Source organism: Grus americana, chromosome 6 (assembly GCF_028858705.1).
Source record: "Grus americana isolate bGruAme1 chromosome 6, bGruAme1.mat, whole genome shotgun sequence".
Lineage (NCBI taxonomy): Eukaryota > Metazoa > Chordata > Aves > Gruiformes > Gruidae > Grus > Grus americana.
The window spans coordinates 20,860,591-20,884,463 of NC_072857.1; the positions used below are offsets into that span (position 1 = coordinate 20,860,591).

General features: G+C 34.8%; 1 protein-coding gene across 5 annotated transcripts in view; it reads left to right on the top strand.

The window, feature by feature from the left end:
• Positions 1 to 23,873, top strand: part of LOC129208106 (sodium channel protein type 2 subunit alpha) — a 78,930-nt gene that overhangs the window by 50,610 nt on the left and 4,447 nt on the right. For all 5 annotated transcript variants that reach the window (XM_054830301.1, XM_054830304.1, XM_054830303.1 and 2 more), the window contains 9 exons: positions 10,314 to 10,434; positions 10,802 to 10,956; positions 11,950 to 12,123; positions 14,217 to 14,339; positions 19,127 to 19,408; positions 19,953 to 20,006; positions 21,064 to 21,201; positions 22,295 to 22,399; positions 23,445 to 23,715. In XM_054830301.1, coding sequence (XP_054686276.1) covers positions 10,314 to 10,434; positions 10,802 to 10,956; positions 11,950 to 12,123; positions 14,217 to 14,339; positions 19,127 to 19,408; positions 19,953 to 20,006; positions 21,064 to 21,201; positions 22,295 to 22,399; positions 23,445 to 23,715 — 1,423 coding nt within the window. The remainder of the gene's footprint in view (positions 1 to 10,313; positions 10,435 to 10,801; positions 10,957 to 11,949; positions 12,124 to 14,216; positions 14,340 to 19,126; positions 19,409 to 19,952; positions 20,007 to 21,063; positions 21,202 to 22,294; positions 22,400 to 23,444; positions 23,716 to 23,873) is intronic.

Below are 23,873 nucleotides of genomic sequence, written 5' to 3' on the forward strand. Positions count from 1 at the left end.
TTAATGGTTCATTCTGATGCTTTTAACCTTTTTGATATAGTCAAAATACATCTAGATACATCATAAGTATATTTGAATACTGGACCACCATTACTAAATGATTTCATATAAATCGCTAATAATTCATCTGGTAGCAGCAGAACCACTGAAGAAGCGAAGTAATGGCCTTATGGTAAAAAAGTTATGAAGCTTTATATCTCAGTATAAGATCCTTTCATATGGCTACCCACTGTCATTTTCACAGCTTTAAGATATTTGAATCTGTTACCTACTATGACTATAATAAAATGTACCTCTTTCTGGCACAATGTGGTGCCAAATGGACAAATCCAAGCTAGCACTTATTAAGTTACAGTGGATGCCGAAGCCATTATTATTGTGTTAACTCAGTGCTCTGTCCTGCACAATTGTACATTGTGGAGGCACACCACCTCAAGTGGAGTAAGTCTATGCTATGCTTAATACCAATGCTAGTTCATTCACCATTAGCATGGGTATTTTTGAACAGTACTGCATGCTACAGTGTAGACATAAAGTAACATAAAGGTTTTCCTAAGTGATTTCCTCGTGCTTGAATCTGAGGGTATAAGTATGGATAAGATTCTAGTAATTCTCACCTTGAGATCCTTTTTTGTACAGACTGCATCACGCATTTAGTCATATTTTCTGGTTTCTTATCAGAAATGTCTTAATTGTTCTTTTAAAAATATTTCTTTTCTGCAGATTGTTTTTAGTAGTATTTAACTTACTCTTCAAAACCATGACTTGGGTGTAGAACAAAGCAAAAGTTGTTGTAGTTTAACTTTGAATTGTTCTGTGTAACAAAGAAGGTGATTATATGAAAGTTTCTTTGTCTGAATGTAGGATTTTGGTTGATTCTATTCTATTTTTGTACATAGGATAAGAAAAGGAATCTTCTCCAGGCACCTTTACACCACACAGGGCTAGTGCATTGTTCTGTCCTTCCATTGTTCTGCTGTTCCATTGTTCTATTGTCCCATTGTTAACTGTTTCAAAACTTACTGCTGCCAAAGGAGCAGCAAATTCTACTGCTAATCTGGTCAAATTCCACCTACCAGTGAGATCATGCATAATGATTGCACATGACAGTAATGGCACAGGTTATTTTTCTGTCTTTTTGTAAATCATGTAGTTTCTTGGTATAGGCCTGGTCCTTCTGGGTTTGTTCTTTTTTCCTGCTAGTTGTGTTCATCTATCGCTTTCAGCCTTTTCCCTGCTTAGTGATAGCCAGAGGCTGTACTGAAAGTTTGGGAATACAGTGTCTCACATTAAAGTTCAGTACTAGGAAACAGAATACTTTGGATTTCTTCATCACAAAATATTTATTGCTATCTTGGTGGAGTAACAAATACCTATTTGTCATTCTGTATTGTCTGTAAAGTTAGTATAGTATTTTTATCAGTTTCAAGGATGCTTTCAACCTAAACCTGTCACTTTTCATAAAACGTTCTACATGCCTCAACTGGAAAGTGTGAAGAAGATACTGTTAGTTTTATTGTGCAGATACATTGTAATGAGCAATGATGCTTCAGATGATATTACTGTATGAATGACACTAAAAGAAAATCTTCTGACACAGATACAGTCTATGTTGACTGTGAAGTCCCAGTACGATCAGAAGTTTGAGAACAGGAAAACTCTCCTCTCTTTACTTCTTATTTTGTGCTCCCAGCCATATCAGATTAATTCTGATAATGTTACTGATTCTGATACTACCAGTGCTCATGGTAGTAGTGAGCCTGTTTTAAATTGTCCTTGTTCTTTTTTAAAAGTTACAAAGTTATGTACGTATTAACTGAAGTTTTCTCAAAATAGATTATAGCTCTGGTAATTTTTAATTGGCAACTTCACTGCAAAAAGTAATTTGGAAGTGTAATTGGATTCTACTAATTTAAATACTATATGTCATTAAAATGACTGAGAAAGTAATTTAAATATTTTCATTAGTGATTATTAGATTCACTAGCTGCCCAAGTCTGTTTTTAAAAATGTAATCCTAGGACTGTTCTGTACTAGTGGAGTATTCTCCATTTCTTTTGCTAAAGCTACAAAATAATTTGTGATTCACTGAACAGTGGCAGCAAAAAGGGACATGACTTTTGGTAGTGTCTAGTGATTAAGGCATCTGTTTTGAGAACAAAATCTTTCCCTGCTACAAAATCTGTTTTATAATTTTTTAACAGTCAATAGTCAGTGGCTAAAATGCAGAAACTGCCTTGAAATAGGGACTGAAACCTGAATTTCCCATACGAATTCCCTGATCACCAACATTCTCCCTTTTGCTTCTTTTTGTAGCCCGCTTAATCTTTAACTATTAACTGCACAAGAGCATTATGTCAGTAGAACAGATGGAGGATGTACCCTATGCAAACCTATAGGCTGGTGGTTAGCAGGACTGAGTATGACCACAGTGACAATGGTACATCTATTTCTTCATTGTATAACAGGATGGTATGACTGCTGTCTTCATTAGCCACATCATTCCTTTTCCCAGTGGAAGGACATCAATTGGGTTATTCTTCAAGGTGACAAAAATATTGGTTTGCATTCCTATAGGGAAAATTTTAAAGCAGCTTATCCCACATTTGAGACATGAGCTCCGGTCATTAAGCTTCCACCATAAAAGAAAGGTTTTCTCCTCTAGATACAGTATTTAAAAGAAAACAGTGTCCTTGTTGCATTTTTGGAGGCACTTAATCCTGTAAATGTGTGTGTTAATCATGCTTCAGGAACTGCAAACTGATCAGGTGGTAAGACAAAGGCATATTCAGTCAGGAATGAGCTAGTGCCGAGCAGTTTGGACTGGTCAAACCTGAAACTCTGACCATATTCAGGACCAAAATTTCTTACTCTTGCAGAAGCTGAAGGTGAAAAATTGAAGGGAAATGTTTACAAGTTCCAGACACCTTCAAGAGAGACACAGCAGTTAAATACGCTCACAATGTCTTTGCTTCTTATTTAAATGCCTAAATGTCAAACAGATTTTAATCACAAAAGTGCATTATTTCTCTTAATCCTAGTTCCTGCTCCTCACTAGATAATTCTTATCTACCATGTGTTTTGATATAGAGAAGAGTGATGGCTTATTAGTCACAAGACCAACACTCTTGTCATGAAACTGATCCATAGCAAAAGAAGGCATTTTTTAAAATTAAAAAAGTGACTAAAAATGGCTTTTTGTTCAAGGCGTCCTCTTTTTTGTCATGCCATAATGTGCCTTGCATTTCTGCCCTCTCATGTTTTTTCCCATTTATATGATTCTGCTGTTGCCAAGTGTTGATCTGCCAGTCACTTCATTGCTTATACCACAAATTAAAAGAACTGAAGTTAGACACTGCCCCCAAACCACATTCAGTTAGCAGTATCCCTAATGAAAGGCAGCTTAGGCATCCCTGTATCATGAGAACCCTCTGCACAAGACAGCCAGATGCTAATGAGTGTGTGTCTGTGTGCTTTTGCCTTTCTCTATGTATACACATGCATACATGTATTCACTGTGGTATAGGGCAACAAGCTGAATTTATACAAAGTAATTATCATATATTAGCAAGTTTCAATTAAGTATATTCATGTTTGGTGAGTTCTTTATTATAACATACATCTTTTCCAGTATTTTGATAGAAATGTTAGTACATTACGCCTTTCTAGAAGGAATATGTACAATATTGTACGTGCTAGTAGGTGTGAATTTACAAGGAATTTTCTAGAAAATTGCCTGAAACTTAAAATAGAATTAATTATGAGACCATTGTGTCCATAAGAATAGTGGGGGAATACAATGTATTAAGGGAATAGAGAATAAATCCTAAATAAGACTTTACCATGGAAGTAGGGCCATTAACAAATATGGGACCACTGTGCTGAGTCTGTTGTCCTATATGTAAAGGTCTGTGGACCCGAGCTGCATTACTGCTATCCAGCGTAGAACCTATAAAAATATTTTTTTCCTTTTTAGGTCCTTAAGTACAACAGGGATGGTTTATATAGAAAATTTTCTAGTGCATGCATAGCTGTGTAATAATTAGATTTTTATGCTAAGTGTAACTTCTAGGCTAGAAATTACACCAAGATATACCAAGTTACAAGATATTTTTAAATGTCTTGAAAAACATGGGATCTCCTAATGCTGTTGCAGACACCTTAATAATGTATATTTTACTTTAAGCAGCATTCAGCGCAAAAAAGCAGAGGTGCTGTGTCCTGAACTTCATTTCCTACCATTCTTACTTCTCACAGGAGTAGAACCAAGCTGGATGAGTCAAGCGGGCAGCTCTGGTGCCTTTTAGCGAGGCAGAGCATCGTGTCACCAATTTCACACAGGTTACCTAAGCAAGTTATACATCTATATGTATATACTATATAATCACTTTTTAATGGATTTTGACTGGCCTGCATGCTCTTCAGCTATGATCCTGTCCCATTCATTGCAATAAAGTACAAACATGCACAGCTGCTCTCTGCTGAGTCACAGGACTCGCATCACAGCATGGTCAGGCGAGATCGGCAGCCCCAGTACTTCTGTGGTTCAGATGCTATACTTTCCATGATATTTTAATAGTATTTTGCAGTGCATGCTATGTACCTTTCCCAATCTTGGTGGTAAAGTTTTCAGGATTCTATTTTTGAAGGGGTTTCTTTCCTTTTGAAGGAAGACAGAATATGTAACACATAAGCTATGTTTCTCATCAGAAGCTTATATAAGTCCATCTGAAAATTGTGTTGATAATGAAAAGCTGCTAGCTGTTTTGGAAAACTTTCGTAGTATTGTGTTTTGGCTTATAATGGAGGTAGCTTGCAAACTCACGATAGTCACGTTTTTATTTTTCACAATTTTTTCCTTAGAAATGCTTTTCTTCAGTATTTGTATAAGCATTTAGTTATTTTGGAGATTAATATGCAGTACTTGAAGCACCTTTAAGCATGAAATTCATTTAATTTCCACAGTCAAAGCATGTGACTATCATTTGGTTAAAAAAGCTCATACAAAACTGGTATTTGGCTGGTCAAACATTCAGAGATCAGTTCTGCTCTTTCTTACGCCCACACTTACAAGTGTAGAGGTGCAAAGAGAAAACTGATAGCAAGATCTGGCCCAATTCAGTCTTACCATAGCTCTTTAATTTATGCTCACAAATTGACTACCCCCCCAAACATCTAAAATTTTCTGCCCTGAGAAACTTAAACTTATTCTCATCTTATCAGTAATAAATAAAGTTTAGCAGTCTAGTAAATAAGCTACTATTTTTGGACCAAAAGGTCCCCAGCTTCAGTAGGATTTACATCTCACCTATTAAACATTGCCATAACACTTAAAACACCATAGGTGTATGATGATGCTTTCAGTTTGGTAAATCAGCGGAGTTAAAATATATTTATTGCATAGGTTTTGGTCTTATATTTTGTAAGGAATAATTTATCTGATAAGTCATATTTTGATTTTAAAATATTCATTATTCCAAATCCGTTGATATTCTGAAGAATTTAGGCTTTGGATTGTTTGTGAATTGGTCACTTCATATTGGCATATTGTGATTCATAGTGAATGACTTTAAGTTGTTAATATTAGAGTTAATTGGAGTTCACATAATCTTTACAAACAGCAGTCCCTTGCTCTGTTTATGAAATATCCTTTCGCTACCACTTGTGTGAATTAAAGAGCCTTTTAAAGTAGCTTCCAGTGGGAGTGCTTTTGCAAATATTTCCACTGCTACTTGCGATGCTTTTGCTTCCATCCAACATTCTTGCAAATATTTTCATTTATTAAATGCTCATAAATGAGTAGATCAAATGAATTATGAATAGCAATAAAGTACAGAGTGGACTATAATTTAGGGATCCTGGTTTTCTGCAGTATTTGCAAACAATAATCATCACAGAATTGTTTTGCTTTGATTTACAATGTTCTGGTTTTCTGAACTGATAAGAGTTATTATGCCCGACTGTATAAGCACTAGAAAGAGTGACATCCTGATTCCACTTAATTATACCAGTGGAACTACAATGATACTTACTGCTTGGTCAATTTTATAGGTGATATAGCTGTACTGAAAAAGACTGGATAAGTTTGGATATAGTATTGCTATTTATATCACAGAACATCTCATTTTCATACTGACATCCACACAGCACTGAGAAAATAAAACCAATATAATTTCCATTATTTAACATTTTCACAGGTATTTGGGAGGAAAGGAAATTAAAAGCAAAACCAAAATGGTGGTTTCTCTTGGTGCCATCTTCCTGCTTATGTCTGTTCTGCTCTTTGCTCCTTCAGTGCCTAAAATTATGATTTCAACAGCTATTAGTGGCATCCTGGCCAATCATGAAATTTCAGGCTTTGTTAAAAATGTTAAACTAAGAGCTGTTCAGCTACTCTCAGATAATCATCTTGGAAACAAAGAAAGAAAGAAATGTTAGAAGCTCAAAGTGGCCTGGCTGTAAGTGAAGCAGAATTGCATGAATCTATGGGATGTTGTCGAGGTTCAGAAAGTAATTATGTCAAAAACTTCCTGACCTAATCTTGGCTGCTGCTTTCTCCAATGCTGCTCTGATAGGCAAGCTGCTTTCCACTTTCAGTTTCTATCTTGAAAGCTAAACTAAAATCTGTACCTCATACTGTACTGTATTGCTGACTAAAGCATGACTGGCAAGGCTGCAGGTAGATGTGACACACAAGAAATATATGTCTCTATGATAATCAGTATAAGGCTGCTTTAGAACAATGTAAGTACTTTTGTCCCCTTTCTGTTTTCTGTGAAAAGGAGATGGGAGTATGTACATTCCGAGGTTTGAACAGTACATTTCTCTGAGAATAATTTCCTTAGCATACTATTCAGAAAAAATCTAGTATCATATCATATTTTTGTATTCGAGAGTATCATAACTCTCGAAGAGTGTCTAATACTTGACCCTGATAAATCTCTTATAATCTGGGTGACTGAATACTTTTCAAATCTAGAGCCATGCCTTAAAAAAGGCTTCAAAAGGACTTACTATTATATCGAAGATAACGTTTGTGTTTGATGATTATCTTGTTTCTATAGGTTCGTTTTTTTAAAAAGCTGTAAACATGTTAAGTATATAACATTGCCTAAATCCAGTTTTTGTAATGCTAGTGAGCAGAGAAGACTTTATCAGGTACAAAGGTAACTTTGAGATATGTTAAGGTAAAGAACTGGGAGATATGCTACTTACCTAACATATCAAGGCCTGCAATTAGGGGTAGTCTAGCTCTCCAGCTGGATTCCGTATGTGTGAACACTGGCAAGTCACAGTAAGTGGCACAAAAAGTCTTCCTATGTATTAAAGCATATGGACAAAACATGATCAGCAATAACATAATCAGGTCCATTCCTGGATGATGTTGTGTCAAATACATAGAAATCAGTACAACATCCCTGGGTCAGTTGCTTTATACCAGAGCAGAAGTTTACTGTGGAAATATTTGATTTACTGAAAAGTTTTCCTAGTGTAGTGAACTTAATTGATTTGGTAAAATCTTAAGATGTTGTATCATAAAACCTTCCTAGCTGTTTGTAATGCATAGTAAATTTTACAAATACTGTACAGAATGTAATACAATAACTTCAATGTTAAAAATAACAAAGAAAGAAAGAAACAAAAGAACTAATTATTTCTGTTGAAAATTTTTAATTTTTTTCTTCCCCAAATGATACTGAATTATTACATATTGAATTTATTGATTAATTTTTATAATATGCTTCTTCATATACTGATCAGGTTGGGGTGAAATTCAGGTATAATAGAACAGCATGCTAAGGAAATACTCTGTTACATCAACAACAGAATAGTAACTGAACTCTCAGTAGGATAAGGCATTTACTTGTTGTGTTTCAAGTATCACTTGCTGTTGATCCAATTTAGGATTTCTCTGTTTAGCTTAATTCCTGTGATTATTATTACAGCTGTTTAAAAGAAGTATACCAGATTTTCAGTAAGAAGAAACTTGTAAGATACAACTCACCATACATACTGTCCCGCATAAATAAAGATGGCTTTCTGATGTTCCTGATAATTGACTGTTCTACTGTATCACTTTCTACCTTTCCTACCTGATCTTTTTGATCCCTCCTTATCATGGATATCTCTAATCTTCCATCTTGAGTTAACTGTTAGTGTTACACAATTTCAGTAATAGGAATTCATTACCCCTTCTTAAAATTAACATGTGCTGATTAAGTTAACTGTGTAATATCTGAGTTACTGAACTCTTCATTTTCCTGTAAAAGAATGGACAGTAGGTCTTTCAAACTTATAGTTTAACCAGTTCATAATTTTTGTTTGCTCTGCTACTACTACGGCATTCTGCTAGAAATGCTGTCCAGATCGGAATGATGCAAGCAACATTTTATGAAAACTCTACATAATACAAACAGATAGTCACTTCTCAGTTTAAAAATTTACTGTATTATATTTATAAACGTTAATTTTTAACACCATATAAAAATTTCTTTAGAATGTACCTTGTGTTTATGGTATTTCTGGCCTTTCCTCAAACTGATGATTGACTTTCACTGATGTTTAAATGCTGTGGTCCTTAAGGACTACAGTATTTATTTCATACTCTCCAGTTTCTCCATTTTAGAGGCAGTATTCCACAATGACCAAACTGCCGTGCATTATCTATAATTTGAATATGTTGCAGTGGGAAATTTGTAAATAATAATCTGCAGAAAAGTGTGCATCCATGTCTTTGTATATTGGACCTAACCTCATAGATGCTAAAGCTCATGCACAAACATGAGACATGAATATGTAAGCTGGGATTTTCAATGAAACATAAAAGAAATGGGTGTGCAGATATCACTGAAATTACATACATAATACACCTTATGATAAATGTTTCCATTTGTTTGGTCTTCCTCTAAAATGTGGGCTATAGTGTATCACGGTACACAAAAATCAAAGTTAAGCCTATGTCACAATCACAGTACGATATATTGTCAGTGTGATTCGATAAAATCAGAGTGAGGGAGAAAGGAATTAATCTTTTTGTTTGAAGAACATACTTAATATTGTCTGCAATGTAAAATTCCTTTGAAGGCTCACAGTACTTTCTGTATTCATATACTGATATTGTTTACATTTCCTTTACAAAAAACTGTATAGAATTTGGAGCTTCTCAAATATGTTTTAAAGGAATAATGCCTCTAACTTAAGTGTCAGCAAAGATATATCTTCAATGTAACCATGGACCATCTCTCTGTCTAATATCAATTCCCTATAGACTGTATTCTAAATCTGCTTACATCATTCCCGTTATAAAATTAGCTACTTATCAATGCAGCCATTTTACTGATGTTATACTCCACATAGTGATAACATTAGAAGAGTCATAGAATGCCATGATCAAACTACTTTTACTTATTATAGTACTCATATTTGTCTGTTGCCAACATAATGCAATGGTGTGAAAGAATCATTTTGAAGATTGGGATTATATTATCAGTATGATTCATTGGCGCAGTATTGTTTTATAACAGTATTGTTTTAAAAGCATTTGTTTTCACTTTAGTCTTCCAAAAATAAAGATTTTTTTTTTTTTTTTTGGCTTTTATAGTGATCGGACATGTATGTGTACTGTACCAAAGTAATAAGTAGTTTCAAAATGCACAATAAATTCAGAAAATGCATTGGCAAGTGAGAATGCAAAATATCAGCTACTGCTCTTAAAGTAATGTGCTGCTCTTTTGGAAATAAAGAGAATTAAACTATCCTATAAAAGTCATAACGTGTTTTCATGTCAATGGTAATGAAATGTTTATATTCAAACTTTTTAGATTTTACAGACTTTATAGAATAACATTTACTTGAGACATGAAAATACATCGGTGCAGCTTGCTGTTGGTTTGGTCATGATGTTGGAAAATTATTTTTGTTAAAACATGCTATCTGAAGTGTAATCTAAAATGCAGCCACATGATTGGAATAATTAAACAGTACAAAGTGTAGAACACACTTATTTCTAACTTACTGAAATTTCATTTCAGAATTCTTATGTGTGGCTCAGCATAGTAGTCTAATAATTTCAGCAATTCCTTGTATGAAAATATCAAAATATTTTCAACAGGGAAAATGCACATGATGTAGTTTCTAATCTTGTGACCTCACCTGTAGTAGAGCAATTTGGCATTGTAGATTGTAGATAAGAAATTATTTTAATGTCAGAGCACGGAATACATGCAAAATATTTTGGTATGCATTTCAAACATGAATTTCTATTCAAAATAAGTAAAACTGAAAAAAATAATTACATGGGGTTTTCTTCACAGAAACTAAATGCATCCAGTTCATCAGAAGGCAGCACAGTTGATATTGGACTACCTCCAGAAGGGGAACAGCCAGAAGCAGAACCTGAAGAAGCTCTGGAGCCAGAGGCTTGTTTTACAGAAGGTAGGCGAAGCAAAATATATGCAAGGTAATTAGACCTAACTGTGTTGATTTGGGCTGGATTCTATTTATATTCAAAATCAAGAAGCAGCTTTGTGATTGCAGTTGTATTTTCTGTTTGTATTAGTAACTCCTTCAGAGGTACTGCCATAGATGTACTGTTGTCCTGCTCTCTCTGTCTCCTTGGAATATATGACAAGAGTTACAAAGCTTTGACTTCAAATATTGCAAAAAAATCCTTAAGCAGGAGATATTTATTTACAAGCATCTATTGCAGTAGCACTGAACTAAGCCAAATTATTTCTGTTCATTGTGATTCCTAATAAATATTTACTTTATTCTGACATCTCAAATTTATTATCGCACTTAGGCTGTGTGCGGAGATTTAAATGCTGTCAAGTCAGTGTAGAAGATGGGAAAGGGAAAATCTGGTGGAATCTTAGGAAAACCTGCTATAAGATTGTTGAACACAACTGGTTTGAGACCTTCATTGTCTTCATGATTCTTCTCAGCAGCGGTGCTCTGGTAAATTCAATGTGGAATTACTGTGCCTATTTTAAGCAGCAAGTATTTAGAATTACAGTTAATTATATAGCTGCAGGTAACATACCAGAATTTAATATACAATTCATAAATGTTCTAATGCCTATATAAATCAACAAGTATTTGGCATGTATTGTAGGATATGTAAGAGTTTGCTCACAGGCTATGAAACAAATTGTTTGGCAAGTTAAAAATGTAGTGTTCATGGAAATAAGAAATTAGTTATGTAAGACTGGTATTCATGCATTTTCATATTGATGATAATAGCTTTTAGCTTTTTTTGTCTTATACACATTTAAAATAAATCACAGCTGAGCTAGGAACTTAGCAACAGCAACTTGAATTGTCAAACTGAGATGTAAGGTGCTGATGTGATTCCATCAGGTATTTTATCAGATTAATGTTAAATTAGGGGCACTGAGTAAGTACTGAAGTAATTAATTCCTCATAGCAGGAGCAAAATATAGTGTACATGCTACACTTGGGTCAGTGCACAGTGTTTCATTGTCAATGTAGATATTTTCTTTTGAAAAGAGAGTTATTAATCTCTGTTCAGGATTGCTTTGTGGGTTAGTGTGTATAGTTTGGTTTCAGTTATTAGATCCTCAAAAACTCTGTATCACAGAGTCATTTTTAAGTCCCTCATATAATTTTGATATAAAGTTGTAGCTACCACAAAAGACATCCTTATGTCAATAAGCCATTGCTATACATGGAAATGAATTAAAATGAGACTTGGAGAATGGTGTTACAGTAGGTTTTGTGGATCACTGTTCAGCTCACCTGAATATTGTGTTTGGACCCAGCTTTATGAAAAGACTACAGTCTGGAGTGAAAGCAAAAGTTGTGCTTGAGGGAGGGATATATGCCTTATCATCACATGTATCTTTCCAATTGAAATTCTTTCTTGGCTACTATATACACACTGCAAGTTGTGAAGATATTTAATTATATCTTCAAAAATCTTTTTCACAGGCATTTGAAGATATATACATAGAGCAACGTAAAACTATCAAGACCATGCTGGAATATGCTGACAAAGTTTTCACTTATATCTTCATTCTGGAAATGCTTTTAAAATGGGTGGCTTATGGCTTTCAAACCTATTTCACTAATGCGTGGTGCTGGCTGGACTTCCTGATTGTTGATGTATGTATTCTTTTTCATGTATAACAGGCTCTAAAAATCAGAATATTATGTTTTCAGGATAAGGTTTCTGTTCTATTCAGTGGAAACTCTTTTAAAACTGTTGCTGTGGTATGGTCTACAATTCTGTTCAGGAAAGAAAAAATATTTAGATATTACTGTGGAGATTTTTTGTTGATATTCTCTAGTTTTATGAATTTGTAATGCTTTATTGAAATTATGCTTTTTACGGGGGTTTTTTTGTGATGTGGAAAGGATGCTGTTCATCTTCTTCAGTTTTTGCTGTATATGAAATTTACATATTTCAAAACAATTTCTTTAAAGGTGTCTAACATTCTAATCAATTACTGTAAGTGTTCTGTCACCTACTCTGTGTAACATGAAAAGCAAATACTGCCAGGAACTCTCAGTTCCATTCAGTAGTCTTGCACTTTTCACTGCATCACATGGGTGACCTTAAAGAGGCACTTGGAGAACTGTAGATGACCTCCCTTAGAATGGGTTCTCAAGTGATTTTTGAAAGGCTGCACCACCAAGGAGCAGAAACACATTGTCTGAAGGAGACCTAGTGAGAAGTACATTGTAATTTCAAGTCTACATGCTCAACAATGTATGCACAGTACTGGGTAGCATAAATGGAAGTTTACAGATCTTTAACCATAGAGCAGACATTAATTTCCCTTCCATCCCCAGTAGCTTGACTACATCTGTCTGTGCTAATAGGGCATCTCTCAGTTCCACATATCTAATTCCCATGGAATGCAAGGTAAGAATGTGTCTGGAATCACTTGTTCACTCATTCTGAAAAGCAGCAGAATACTATAGAAATTGCCATGTATCTCCCTAAAACTACAATGATATGATAGACCATGAAGTCTTTACTATACAGAGCTTGGAAAACGTCGTAACTTTTAAATCCATACCAGCATTGCAGATCTTATAATAAAACATGACTATATGCACGCTTAGTATTCTGTGGTTGAGTCTGCACCCTTGTAAAACATTTATTGGCTCAGTCATCAGATGTGTAAATTACCATGACCAGTAGAGATTTACAGAGAGTCTGTGGACAGTACTTCACACTGTCATTATATGTTTATTGTATTTGTCAACAAATATTTAATTCTTATTTGATAATCTGTGGTTTACTTACTTCTGTGAACCTTACCCTGGTGCAATTGTTTTTCATGGAAAAATTAATCTCTGAAGCTTTTTATTTTTTTTTAATCTTTAGTCAGAGGATTGAGGTAACAAAGTGAAAAGAATAATTTGGAAATGAAACAAGAGAACAGGAAGGATGGAAGGGCATTAAATGGAGGGCAATATAAGATGGTTTGGGGGTTTTTTTTCTTTAGTAGGGCCACTCCATCCCAATGGTTTACTGTAAATATATTTCTAAGGATTATTGATGAAAGATAATTGTATTATTTATTTTACAGCTATTCTAGTTTATTTACTCATCTGCCTGCAGACCAGACCAGCGTTATGCAAGCCAGAATTGATGAAGTGGTTAAAGGAGTCACAGGGAATGTAATGAAGTGTGGATATGCCTAACAATGAAGCTTCTACCATTATCTAACAAAGAGTTGGTTATCAGTCTTGATTAGTCTGGTTAAATCTGAACAGCACTGGTAGCTATGGCTGTTGAATAAGATTTTCTGGACACTAGAAAGTTACATTTGACCAGGTCTGGATGTGGTTTTTGAGAGCTTTTACATTCTCATCAAGTTCTGAAGATACCATGAGAAGTCCTGACCTAAACTGACCATTCCAATTCACCCAACTTTGTGGAGTTTTCTTTTTGCATGTGATTTCATTTTTCTTTAAATACCACCAAATGTTGACTGGTTTATGTGAATTTAGAAGGCATTTTTATACCATTCTACCAACATGATTTCATCAACAGGTACCTAGAATATACTTTTATTCTACTTTGTCTGACTTGAAAGATCTTTCTGCATTATAGAGGGATTCCTGGAGAAAGAGGTCCAGCCTTGAATCTTCTTGAGAAGTTCAGGGCACACATCATTCCCACCATATGTATCGAAAGGATATACAAGATGAATGAGCAATATTGCCTTTCTGTTTTTGTGTAGGTCTCTTTGGTTAGCTTAACAGCTAATGCCTTGGGCTACTCAGAACTTGGTGCGATTAAATCCCTTAGGACACTAAGAGCTTTGAGACCTCTAAGAGCCTTGTCGCGATTTGAAGGGATGAGGGTAAGACAAAATGAAAGAATCTGAAACAATGCATGCATACACAGAAACAATGCATGCAGAGTAATCAATGACAAATCCATGCAGAAATGCTACACTATCATCCTATATATTTTACATTTATCGCTAACATATAAGCAAAAGGCTTCATCTGCTTATATGAATTCATGTGTTATTGCACACATTGTTACACTTATTTAGGCTCCTTGGCCTCTCACCGTATTTCACATTTTCCTGGATGGCCCAAGGATTTATCAACTGCATGGATCTATGCAATGTTACTACAAAACTTGAATTTATCCCATACAAATAAATCCTGCTATAGTCAGAACAGTTTTTAATAAATCAATACCTCCTCATAAAAATGTGTGCACATATACACACATATATATGCACATGTGTATTTCATACAAGTATAGAATGTCATGCATAGTCTATCAGATATCTTTTAACCTATTATTTTGTAAGCATTAATTGGGAATTTCTGTTAGTATTTAAAAGTTTTGTAATGAATTCCTTTGTTAATAAGTAAATTGGCAGTGTTAAAATACCTTCTCTCTTTCAGATTAGAACTATTGCATTGTATTTAAGACAACTTTTCCAGTATATCAAAGATGGAACTGGTTTTATGATTTCTGGCCTAAATTGGTTGTTTACTGCTTTCCACATTGATTTTAAAATCTTGATTATAATCTATAGAGCACTAAGCAGCCTGAAAACATATCAGAAGACTTTTGCTGACAGAGCTGGGTGTATTTGAGACCTTATTGTCCCCGGCCATTTGTTATCCCCATATCGGTTACCACAGCTGGGACCCTCAGCTGCCCAACTGGGCTCTCTGAGTCTATTCCAGTGCAAGGTCAAATTGATTAGTTTAGATCACTCCTTTAGTGCTCTGAAATGGACAAAGACCTTATGTATTCTGCTAGGACATGAAAGCTCTAGAAATGTTTCTCTTAGGGGCAGTAGTCAACAACTAGAGATGGTAGATATTTCTAGCTCCAGCCACAGGAAGATGTCTGACTTACACCTTTAGGGTCCATCTGTCTGCCTTGGACATACTGCCATAGACCTAATCAGCAGATGCACCTGAGCTGAAAACCTATTTCTGTAATTAAAAGGGATCCTTGTGTGAGTTCCCTACTGCAATCACTGATCTTTGGCACCCCAGGTTATAAGCTGATTAGCAAATTTATAAGTCAACTACAAATTGGTGAGCTTCTGAAGAAAATGTGATGCTTTATGTGTATGGAAAGTAAAAGACATCAACCAAAAAGGAAACAAGCTTTATGAAAGGTTATAAATTCAAATAGAAAATATCATTTCCTTGCCTCCAACAAATTTCTGGAACTTGGCTGAAGGAAATTTGAAAACTTGGGATGCTTATATCAGATATAAGGCCTATCTAAAACCTCAATATTATCTCACTAAAAACACATCAGCTGTTGTTTTTTATGAGAATGATTAGCAAAAAAACTGAATACAAAATATTACAAATTTTATATGCTTAGTAAATTGCTGAAGTGACAACTTAATGTGGCAAGGGAAAAACAATCACTTTGTCATGAAGGTTTAGAGGTAATTGTCAATCCCATAACTTCCATGTTGGTCTAAAATTTACCTACTGGTAATTTGATCTTGATCTGCTAACTGTATCTCTGTAAAATACCCAGATAAGGAGGAGATTTATGACTTTAGCAAAAGACATAAAAAAAAAAGTAGTGGATGAAGTTAGATAACTTCAGACTAGAAACATGACCTATATTTTTATTAGTTGGCAATTAACCATTGAAATTTTCCTATGGATATAATGAATTTATAATGAATTTTGCTTCATTTCAATCTTAATGTCTTTAAAGATGCAATAGCTTAAGTTGGAGAAGAAATTATTATGAGAAGATTTTAAGGTCTGATACATGGAAATTCAAGATGTCTGTTCATAACATAGTAATTTCATTGGTGTTTAACAGCTATGGACTGAATATATGACAATATAGAATGGTGCACATATTTGCATAGGCACTTAAAATTATTTCCAGTGAGCATTATACTTCCCTTATACAAGCAAGAAATTCCATTCTACACATCTCAAATTTTTAATCCATCATACTGTTCTCTAGGATCAGGAATTGTGCCTGCCCAAACTAATAATTATAGGCAAACATTGCCCCTATGGAAAACATGATGTTTCCCCTGCATCTTCCCACCACTACTATTGCTAGGGGAAATACACTTTAATTTGCACTTGGGACTTCACCAAAGTAGCCTGTGGGAGTGTAATTAATCTGTCTATGCTCTGTCCCAAGCATCATCACTGACTGCTGTATGGTGCCGGGCACACACTACCTCTTTTTAACCAGTAAAAAATGCTTTTAATGTCTTTGTAACGCTTTCTCTACTTTCACTTGCTGTCAGGCCTCACCCTCTTTTCTCACACCTCTACTACCAAAGAAAGCTAGGAGGTGTCTGGGTTAGTGTTTTCAGTGATGCTTAACAGTATGTTTTGAGTGTCTTCAAATGATTCCTATTATAAGCTGGTCCTGCTATAGCTTTGGGACTCAGACTGAAAACAGATAAAGTAAGGCAGCTGTAGAAATCCAGCAATTAGGAAAGAAGAACATGAGTGGACCTGCAGCTGTAGCAGAAAGAGGAAGAGAATTCTCGGGTGCAATGAGACTGAAAGCTCGAGCACAAATATTGTCACTTCATTAACTATCCCTTTATATCTCAATGATTATTCCTGATGGATGATGATATTACATTTAAGAAATCTACTTATATTTTTAAGTAGAAGAATTGAGATAACTTTAAAAAAAAAGTAAAAATAATAACTAATATATATTTGGAAAATATTCCCAAATTGGGAAAAAAATGATGTCACCATTTATTATTCCAGTCAAACTTCCCACTGAAATCAGTGAGTTCATGGATTTCCAATTTAAACTAATTCAGCATTATTAATGGATTCATTTGTTTAGGTCAAACTACTCCTCATGGCCTTCCACAATCATGTCATTAACAAAGCTGAGAGTACAGGTCTGTCAACATGAGAGAGCACTGTTGAAATAGTCAAAAGAGATTTATCCATTAGTCAGGGAATCCTCTCTGCCCAGCTGATGAGTGATAAAATGCCATGTTATTTTTGCTCATTAATTTATAATAGCTATTGCTAGATTTTTAGTCTGAGTAAGAATTTTTTTTTTTTTAATTTCCCTGTTAGAAATAAACACTTATTACAACATGAGATTTAAAATACATGGCAAAAAAAGCATGGAAGCTTTGGACTTCATCCACCATTGTGTGCTTTTATAGAGTCATAGAGTAATTGACATTGAAAGGAACCTCATTTGGTTCAGCTCCTAAATTTAACATAACAACAATGTCATTGAAGTCCTATAGGATCTCAAATATTGTCTAAAGTATGTATCACCCCAAAGAGGTATTATTTTGGCAGGAATGGAGCCCTGAAAGTAAACCAAATATTCCTCCTTTCCTTCAGACCAAGTCTTCTATATGGTATATGTGGTGGTGGTTCATCACCTACTCTAAAATTCAAAGGTTTTATTTTCTATTCTGTAAAATGGCAAGGAATGAAAGGTGATCTACCTAGATAACTAATTTTACAAGTAATTCATTCTATGGAACCTATGAATTGTAGGTATAAATGTAATGCCAAAATATTTTTCAGGCTTAAGCTACATATTTGTATTTTAAATAGAAACAAATAGCATAATGTGCTAAAGGATCTGCTGCAGTATGTACATCATTAAACTAAATTAATTCTTTATAATTTCATCTATGTAATACCTAATATCCTGCATTTTTAAAACAAAGTCTTCATTAGGTTCTAAGGATCTGATTCAGTTGTTTTGGCAAAACTAGCAGTGGTGCTCCATAGTTACTAAATTTTACATTGTTAGACTTACAAACAGATTTAAAATGGGAGTTAACTAATTTAGCAGTTCATCAATTTCATCATTAAATAATTCTCATTCATAATGGACCTACTTTCTCCCTGATTTTATTATTTTATTATTTTATTTTTGTTCTGGCATGTTTTTAATCATTATTCATCATCATACATGAACTCATTTTCATATTTTTCTTTCCTAAAGCCTGATTTTCCCAAAAAATCATTCAAGAATTAAATCAAATCTCTTCCTTCTTCCAAGTCATATCTGCCACTTGCCTGAACACTACCAGCTTTTCTGTGTTCAGATACTCAGCTAGTTTCTTGGTTTGAATATGTCTGCTTTTCTGATTTTGTATATATACAACCATCCAAATGGAAATGCATACATCCCTGAGTTTTCTTTTATATAAAAGAAGTCTTAAAATTACTTTCAATTAAAAATTTGCTCAGTAATATTGATTTGGACTGTCTATCCAGTAAACACATAATAGAAAAAACTTTGTTGTGCTTCGTGCAATCAGTCATTAGAAATATTATGGGTATGGTTTTGCAGACATACATTAAGTAAATATTCTAAAAAGAATTAATACATGCTGATTTTTCTGGGGTTTTTTTTAGTTCATTTTACGTGTTATTCCTTTTTCTCATTCTTTAAAGCTACCACTTGCTACTGTTTGTATGTTTTTCCTTCAAATTGTATTGCCATTTTATGTTTCCTCTATACTGCTTTTCTTATTTGTTACTCTCAACAATTAAAAAAGTGTAGCACAGATATTTGAATTAGAGTGTTACATTTAAGAAAGGCTGATGAAGCATCTGTAAGATACTGGTGCCCGTGTTTTTACACTGTCTCTCTCTGGTTTAATTTTTACTCTAGGTGGTTGTGAATGCCCTCTTAGGAGCAATTCCATCCATTATGAATGTGCTTCTCGTTTGTCTTATATTCTGGCTGATCTTCAGTATCATGGGAGTAAATCTATTTGCTGGAAAATTTTACTACTGTGTTAACACTACAACTGATGAGAGATTTGATATCAGCCAAATCAACAACTATAGTCAATGTGAGGAGCTGATAAAAAACAACGAAACTGCCCGATGGAAGAACGTGAAGGTTAACTTTGATAATGTAGGCCTTGGTTATCTTTCTCTGCTTCAAGTGGTAAGTCACCACTCCTTAATTTCTATTTCTCTTTCTATACCTCTGTTGTTTACTTGTAACAGTTAAAAGTAATTTTTCATTGTCCCTTTAATTTAGAAATCTTGTCTCACACTTCTTGGTTTGGGATTATAAAGTGTGGGTTAAATCCATGACTCTACAGAAATAATACAAAGCATAGAAGCTATCCTGACTATGAGAAAAAATACATAATTCAAACCTAATTCCCCTTAGCTGCATTGAATCTATATCAAGTACATCTATTTTGCTCATACACAGGAAATAACTTTTATATCAGATATTACTCATAATTGGTAAAAGTTCTTAATAGATGCTGTGTCATTTGTAGTGAGATATTAGAATTTGCTTGCAATTCTCGTATATGAATAAAACACACAATAGAAGGCAAGAGTCACCTATTAACATTGCACTGTGCTGGCGTTTATGATGAGCGCTAAAGACGCTTAGTCTTCAGCTCTTAAACAATGTTTCTGACTAAACATTTTCCAGGAAAAGCATGAGGTAAACACCAGTGTTCTGTTTATAGGCTACATTTAAAGGATGGATGGATATCATGTACGCAGCTGTGGATTCTCGTAATGTAAGTATAGTCCCTTGACTCCACTTGTTTTGACTGTATGAGCTCCAAGATTTAAGAATGCAATCTTTCAGAAATAACAGTAAAAATGAGAGAACAAGGAGTTGTTATAGTTTTGTAGTTACAGAAAATGGAAACCATAGGAAAAATACAAGAGACAAAGAAAGCAGAGTAGCAGTCCTAAAGGATTCCATGTTCTCTATGGTGCAGTTGGACCAAAATTCCTCAATTCCACAGCAGACTTAACTATTGCCATGAAATGCCTTTTCCTCCTCTCATTATGTGCATTGAGGCATTATTTGCATTTGGCACTGGTACACAGCTTAGAGATGACTTTTTGTAACGCTGATCTTTTTTTAAAGTTGAGACTTCCACTGTGCTGTGCAAGCCGCCTGACTCCTTTCTTCAGGGTACAGTTCCTATTCTTAACTTGACCCGTGCATTTTCGTACCCTTTTGCCTTCCTATTGCTCCCTTGGTGCAAGTTGTCCTCTAGTTCTAAGTAGACAACTGAATAAACTATACTGGTAAAGCTCCAGCCTTTTTTGCTAAGCTACGCTCACAATGGGAGGCCTGTTGTAGTATAGTAAACGTGTATAGCTGTACCAAGAAAATATGGTTACTCTCAGCATGGCTTGGATGCCTCTCTCCCATAGCTCAGGGCAGTTTCCTAGGTGCCTATAGCAGTGCAACCTCCACAAGCCCACATCAGGGGCCTCCCATGCGATATACAGAAAACTTTGCAGCTTTATGAGCTGGTGTTTCTGGTTGTCTACACTCAGACAGATGGTACTATAGTAGTTTAAACCAAGTCTGTCTTCAGTATTTATTCTACACTCATATAGGCGAGTTAAATTTGTAAAAATGAAATATCAAGTTTGATAGCAAAGGTCTTTGTCAAGTATGTAACTTCATAGATTGAACATCAGTGGGATGGATATGTGGGAACTCGACCATAACAAGCAAAGATTGGAGTGACGGAGCCCTAAATTCTATCGAGCAGATATTTGATTTTGTGCTCACAGTTAAACTAAGGGTTAGTTTCTATGCCTTTTTTGCAGGTTTTGGATCAGCCTAAGTATGAAGATAATCTGTACATGTATCTTTACTTTGTCATCTTTATAATCTTTGGATCATTCTTTACCTTGAACCTGTTCATTGGTGTCATCATAGACAATTTCAACCAGCAGAAAAAGAAGATAAGTATTTCTGAAAAGAAAGTTGAAAAAATGCTTATTTTTGGTCCACATACAATAACTTTATTCATAAAATACTATTTTTTCATCTTAAGATAAATTAATATGTGCTCTGCATATTAAATACATTAAATTATTACAGCTTATGATTTGGCTTGATGAGGGTTTGATGGACAAGTGACAACATATATCTGTCCATGGTTAGTGAAATACTCAATGTCATCTTTGTAAAGATGTGGATTTGGGGCTGGAGTCTATAATAGGCTCATAAAAAGGCTAACCATTGAAATAGCTAAATGTAGCTATAAAAACTCTTATCTATACTACCTTTATGTCTCAGAGTTCAGCAGTGTAGATTTCTGAACTCTAATAATAAACATTGTATTATCTTTATTAGTACTCTCTAGTCTTCGTATTTTGTCAACACTGCCTCAAAAGGTATCAGTGTTTCAGCTGCAGAATTTAACTGAAGTATCTGGCTACACAAAGTGTTATTGGAATGGTGGAAGTGCGGATGGATCCATGTGCTGAAATGGGTTGAGACGGAGAGAAATTGGCTTTTTTTTTTCTACTCGTTCCACATAGTCGTTCCAGGATCTCCTGCTGCAAGTCCTGCCCCAGTGGAGGGAGAAGAAGAGGTTGTGAAATATGACCGTCTGGATACCTTCTAATTCTCCTTTGCTATCATAGATGTCAGTTCTGAAATTTTGCCAAAATTTACTCTAGATGAAAAACCTAAGAAGGGGATTGGAATATTTTATTAGTTTGTCCTCTGTAATAACTGATCTAATTTAGCAGAACAAAGAAAAAGCACCTCTCCTTCCTTTGTACCTCCCCTCTCCCTAATGAAAAGCAGAGGTCTACCACAAACAATGCAAGTTGAAGAGCCTCTCAAAAAACATCCTAAACATCGAGTGGAATATGTAAAGCAATTCTTCTGTTACCAAAGTACTAATAATCATAAAAGGGGATTTTTATGTCTGTCCTAACTTTTCCCACAGATGAGAATGTGAACAAGAGTGATTATTATTATCTTTGTTTATAAGTAATCAATAGAGATATGTGATTGTAACCATTTTTTGTCTCTCTGGTTTACTTTGGAGGTCAAGACATTTTTATGACAGAAGAACAGAAGAAATACTACAATGCAATGAAGAAATTGGGTTCAAAGAAACCACAAAAACCTATACCTCGACCAGCAGTAAGAATAAAAATCTTTTCTGTTATTTTTACTTTTATTTAAAAATGAGATTGTCTCAATTATGCCTTAGGCTGAATTAAGTAAGCTAAAAACCAAGTGATATAAGAAAAGCCTTATTCATCTGAAAATGCATTTTTTTTTTCTCTTTTGTAGTCCGAATATGGAGGACACTTCCCTTTCCTTTTTTCCCCCCTCATTTTCTCTCTGCTGATGGCAATGACATTTTATGTGCTATTTTGTCAAAACATTGGTTTGGCTAGAACAATTAAATGTGGCAATGTATTTGTTAAAATATGTGAAAGCCTTAGGGCACAGGCTTTTTCAATCATCAAGGAAGACTCTCAAACTGCTGTATGGGGGCAAGTTACAGTATCATTGCCTGAAAAAGAGTCCTTTTGTCCCTCACGTTCCTGTTGCACAATCCATACAATGGTTTGGTCTCCTGGGCAGGGCTACCCTAGCACTGCAGAGCAGGGTTTGGCTGGGGCAGAGAGTGATTCCAGCTCTGCAGTTCTACTTTGGGTTGTGGAACCGGCTCTGTGGCCAGTCCAGCCATCAGTAAATTCTCTATAACTGAAAAATGGAAGATACTGTTTTGAAAGTTATTTTGGTGGCATGAAGAGCACTGAACTCGGGGCTTGAAAACTTTTGTTTTCTGGCAAACGAACTGCTATTAACTCTCAGCCCGCTTACATCCCCCTGCCCCGCTTAATTTTTTTCAAATTTTGCCAAGCTAAGCATTCAGTTAACAGTCAGCGTCACAAAAAGTTACAGTGAACTGGTTCAGGGTGGCAAAGTCTCCTCTGCAACTTTAAAAAAATGCACCATGCGTATTTTGAAATCATCCCTTTAATGCTTATAAAAACAGTAGTTGCATTTCTATTTAATTTGTATTTACATGTACAAACTGGAAAATTCATACAAACGGAGGACTTCATGGAAGATAGGAAATCCCCTTCATACTAGATTTAAATAATTTGTAGCAATTTTGAAAAAGAAATTTTACCCAATGCATATTGTAATGAATCTTTTTTTCCTCCCCCAGAACAAATTCCAAGGCATGGTCTTTGATTTTGTAACAAAACAAGCATTTGATATCAGTATCATGATACTTATCTGCCTTAACATGGTCACAATGATGGTAGAAACTGATGATCAGAGTGAAGACATGGAAAACATTTTATACTGGATTAACCTGGTGTTTATTGTACTTTTCACTGGAGAATGTGTCCTGAAATTGATTTCACTTCGCCATTACTACTTCACTGTAGGCTGGAATATTTTTGATTTTGTGGTTGTCATTCTCTCCATAGTAGGTAAGAGCAAGACATTTTTATGAAATGGCTAATTCTGTGGAAACTGAAACATTTTTGGCATGTAAAGGCTATTTATATTTTGGTTCAGCCTTGCCACTAGAAAGTCTGACCAGTTTTTCTCTCTTCTGATTTCATATTATCCATAAAATAACTGAACA